At 38.8% G+C, this 5,000-nt stretch overlaps 1 protein-coding gene across 2 annotated transcripts in view; it reads right to left on the bottom strand.

Moving 5' to 3' along the window:
* LOC137972408 (serine/threonine-protein kinase STK11-like) overlaps positions 1 to 5,000 on the bottom strand; it is a 14,598-nt gene that overhangs the window by 6,928 nt on the left and 2,670 nt on the right. For both annotated transcript variants that reach the window (XM_068819114.1, XM_068819116.1), the window contains exons 4-6: positions 3,260 to 3,321; positions 2,626 to 2,696; positions 1,749 to 1,885 (exon numbers count right to left, since the gene is read on the bottom strand). In XM_068819114.1, coding sequence (XP_068675215.1) covers positions 1,749 to 1,885; positions 2,626 to 2,696; positions 3,260 to 3,321 — 270 coding nt within the window. The remainder of the gene's footprint in view (positions 1 to 1,748; positions 1,886 to 2,625; positions 2,697 to 3,259; positions 3,322 to 5,000) is intronic.

Here is a 5,000-nt window from a genome sequence, read left to right as displayed (position 1 = left end):
ATTTCATTCAAACGCGACAATAACGTAGGCAACTTTTTAGTTAGAAGCGCACTCAAAACTAACGAGCAACCCGGCGTTTTCAAATTTGCGCGCCCACGATGCAAAACTAGTCCTTTCACTCTAAACACTAGCAAAATATCGGGACCTAAGCGATCTGTTAAGATCACCGATCGCTTCACATGTACCTCCGCAAATGTCATTTATTGCATAACCTGTACGTTATGCAATATATTATACATCGGCGAGACAAGTAGACGACTAGGCGACCGATTCCGCGAACACCTTCGCGATGTTGAGAAGAATGATGTATCTATGCCAGTCGCTCGTCATTTTAATCTCCCTAACCACTCCAAACAACACATGGCTATCTGCGGCCTTTCCCTACATCTAGGAATGACGGAAAGCCGCAAGAATCTGGAACAAAAATTCATCTTCCAAATCGGCACTTTTAATCCCCACGGTATTAACGAACGTTTTTTGTTTAACTAATGTATTCCTATTTTTCACGTTGCCATGTTACCACCACCCCTGTACGGTGGTCAATTTACATTATCAACTCCGTTGACAAAACCAAACTTTTGTGCACCACTTTCCCACCGACGCTTCACCACAGTTTCTTAAAAAACTACCCCCTTTATTCTTCGTAATATAATTGCTTTAGGTTTAATATCTGTTGTTATATAATAATTAGGATAGTACGTGCACTCTTATTGGTCAATAGCCGTGTTTAGATGAGGGTATGTAAACAAGGCTGTGGCATCACACGAATCTTGATTGGTTGTGTTGTCAGATGCGCGTTTTGATTGGCTGGTAGGAAATACGAGCGCGTTTCAAGAAAATCCGTTTCAATCAAGAAGTTAAAAACGGCATTTTACATCATTTGTCGAATTATTTTTGAGGAATATTTCCTAAAAGCAATAGAGGACTAATTTCCATGTTTACATAGCCTCATCTAAACACTTGGGGGAGTTGGGAGTTTAGATTAGGCTATGTAAACACGGATAATATCCTCGATTGCTTAAATTTAAAATTAATTTTTACCACAATTGCATGAAATCTCGCAATCTGATTGGATAATTTGCTGTTGTCGATAGGAGTCTAGACAACGATGCGCGCGTCATGCTCACATCAATTTGTCACGCAATGTTATAGCCAATCAGGAATGCTCATTTTGGAAAATAAACCAATCATATTGCGAGAAAGTTATAGACAACGCTTACTCTTTTTTTGTGTCATGATTTTGGTCTGGCTCTGCTACACTTTCTTCGGCGTTGAATATTGTGATAAAAAACAAATCGAAAGTGGTTCAGCGTTGTCTGTACTCTTATCGACAACGATATCCGTCATCACACTGGTCAAAATTTGTTGAGCACTCACTCGGTGCGTCCACAACGTTTTGACCACTGTGACAACGAATGTCGTTCTCGATAAGAGTACAGAAACACTAATTTTCTTAGCATTTTTAACATTCTTTCTACTACATGCTTTTATCCTTTAATTTATGCGAATTTTTCGTTATATTAAAATTCTTTCACTTTTAGGCTTCACACATTTTTATCCCTTGAAGGCAGCAGTTCAGTCTGTCGAAAGCTCATAGTTTTTTCAAAACTTTTTACCAGAGAACGATTTTACTTCTTTCTTTGCATGAATCCTGGTAACGGATCTTCAATATTTTTAAGTACAGACAATGCTGAACCACTTTCGATTTGTTAACTACAATGACAAATCAAGTTCAAAATAGGACATACAGTGTGACTCCAGCCGCCCAGATGTCAACTTTAAACCCCGAGAATCTTTCAAGTCCATTTGCAATCTCAGGAGGCTGAAATGCCGGAGATCCTTGACTAGTTCTGCACATGTCATTTGCAGCAAATGGACTTAATCTCTGTAAAATACAAAGGGAATTGTTGATTTTTATGCAATTTGTGAAAATGTTGTATTACAAAGCAGATATAAAAGCTCAAGGAAAGGTTACGTTTATACAAACGTTGGCCGTGTAGCACTTATATTTTAAACAGAGTTAACTGAATAGAGGGTAATGTGAAGTGCTAGTTTTCTATCCCATATGAACCATGTGAGCGTTAGCCCTACTGATGGAAATGGGCCCACACAAGGACAGAGAAAAACTCTGACCAGGGTGGGAATTGAACCCACGACCTTCGGGTTAGATCTCCGCCGCTCTACCGACTGAATTCCTACCCTGGTCAGATATAAAAGCTGACTGATACATGTACAAGTAAAGAAACAATCCTCCAACTAAAATTAAAATAATGAATGAATAATATCATACAATGCACAGTGTACAGTATAGATTCATGTGAATTGCACTTTTCAAATGATTAGCCAAAAACCTGTCACTTCCCAGCAAATAAGAAGAAACAAGATCCTCCAACAACAACTCTTACATGCTTTTTGTTCTGTTCAGCTGGTGTGCTTCAGTATTCTATTATTTTACTTCACCAATAATAATTTTACACTGTACTCTTCTCGAACCACCAAGGAAAGTGAAGGACAGTCATGTCGCTCCTTGGAGTACAATCCCCAATATTCACCTCTACCATCACTTTGGTAAAAAATAATATTGTTAACGAGTGTGTAGGAAAAAATAATGCAAATTAGTATTACCTCTGCAACTCCAAAGTCTGATATTTTTAGGATTCCATCAGTGGCTAAAAGTAAGTTGCCAGGCTTGATATGTAAGAAGATATTAAAGCTTAACAACATTTATAAGAAAATTCTGATACATCGCATGGCCTGATTGGTTAAAACAGCGTGCTTTATGAGAGTACAGATGCATGGCTGACACCACTCATGTAAGGATTTAAAATTAAATTGCATCTTCTTATACTTTAATAACAAGTATTAAAAAACATAAGGGGATTTGTTTACCAACAGTATGTTACATGAGAGTACAACTTACGGTACATCAATTGTACATGAGTATAATATCAGTTTTATTTTAACAGGTTCTTCGGTATCAAGTGTTTCATTCCCCTTTTTTTTCCTCCATTTATTTCTGAGCTATCCGCATTTCAGTTTCAAATTGGCATTCCCTGCTTACTTCCACCAACCCAAAAGGGAATGCTGTACAGTTTGAAGTTTTTTTGCAAAAAAAAAAAGCAATGCTTGGTATTGTATTCTTGGGTCTCTTTTTATGCAAAGAACCCTGCAATAAGCTTTATTATAGATTGGAGAAAAAGGTAAATTCACACATTTGAAGATTAAATCATTCTATGACATTATCAATATGAAAGGATATCTTTGTGGACTATTCCTTGAGAATGCAAGTATTCAAGACCATCCAATAACTGGCAAAAGTAACTAAGAAAAAGTGACAAAAATTTAATAATGAAATATTTTATCACCAGAACAAAGAACAGAGACAGCAAAGAGGGCCAACATTATAGTTGAGATTGCAGCCAAACCCATTTGCCCAAGAGTTGATTCCTGGAGTTCTCCTTATTCTTCTTCTTATTATTATCATCATCATCATCATCATCATCATCATCATCGGACAGGGATGGAGTTTTGGCTGGACGATGGTGCTCAGTGAGTGACGGTTCGTTGTGAAGGAATTGTGTAGCCGGATGGTCAGGTGATGGGTGAGGTTGGCAAGAATAGGTAAACTGTAAAAGTCCATGTATAAGCGGCACCTTTTTTGTCAAAAGACAAATCAAAAAATCGGGGGTGCGGCTTATCTACAGAAACACCTGAGGTTGGAGTTTTCTAAGATGCAATTGATATTCATAAAAACTTCTCAAGATGTCACTGAATAAACATAATAACAAACTGAAAGCACGTTGTTGTTGATCATTGCCTTTTTCATGAGCTGTGGGTCCTAAAGGAGCTGTTTCTATCCTGAAGCGTTCACATCTTACTCAAACAACTGACCAACAACCTACAGGCAATCTCCATTCTTCCACAAAGCTGTTTGGTATGGTCACTTTGACACATATGTTTCGCCACATGCGAGAAAATACCATGACATTCGGGAGTTCTCGCGAGGTAAATGGCCGACTGTTTCATTGTGATGCCCAGACTCCTCTCCACATTTCAAAGCTTGGCTACTAAGCACTCGTGTGTATCATTTCAATTGCCTTAGAACATTCAACTTCATGGAGCTGCTTGAAAAAAAAAATAATCGCATGGATAGAGCATCTTAAGTTTTTTTTTTCAATGGTAAACTCACAAGATAAAGGTAGGACAAGTGAAATGTTGCTATGGAAAGACTTAATTGATATGAAAGCTCATAACAACCACCATGTCAGTGTTTCGAAAAACCACAGTTGTTTGTGCTTACAGCTTGTTTACTAACAGAACTTCATTGGAACTTCAAAGTTTGTTGTCTCCATTTTTTTTCCAAATTTGAGCTTCCAAATTGGGGGTGCGGCTTATCTACGGGTGTGGCTTATACATGGACTTTGTACAGCGTGAGGTTGACGACAATGGGTATAAGTACTTGGGTGTGTTGGAGAGATGATGAAGAAGGTCGAGCAGGAGTATTTGAGGAGAGTGAAACTGGTGGCAAGGTCAAAGTTGTAGAGTCAGTGGGAATTTGATTCAGGTGATAAATACTAGGTGCTGCCCAATGGTCAGGTGATGCGTGAGGTTGACGACAATGGGTATAAGTACTTGGGTGTGTTGGAGAGATGATGAAGAAGGTCGAGGAGGAGTATTTGAGGAGAGTGAAACTGGTGGCAAGGTCAAAGTTGTAGAGTCAGTGGGAATTTGATTCAGGTGATAAATACTAGGTGCTGCCCAATGGTCAGGTGATGCGTGAGGTTGACGACAATGGGTATAAGTACTTGGGTGTGTTGGAGAGATGATGAAGAAGGTCGAGGAGGAGTATTTGAGGAGAGTGAAACTGGTGGCAAGGTCAAAGTTGTAGAGTCAGTGGGAATTTCATTCGGGTGATAAATGTTTGCTGCTGGTGACTGGTCAGGTGATTTGTGAGTGAGAATGGGTATAAGTGCTTGGGTGTGTTGGAGGGTGCAGATATG

This window comes from Montipora foliosa, chromosome 10 (assembly GCF_036669935.1).
Source record: "Montipora foliosa isolate CH-2021 chromosome 10, ASM3666993v2, whole genome shotgun sequence".
NCBI lineage: Eukaryota > Metazoa > Cnidaria > Anthozoa > Scleractinia > Acroporidae > Montipora > Montipora foliosa.
This window is presented reverse-complemented; position numbering and strand designations above follow the sequence as displayed.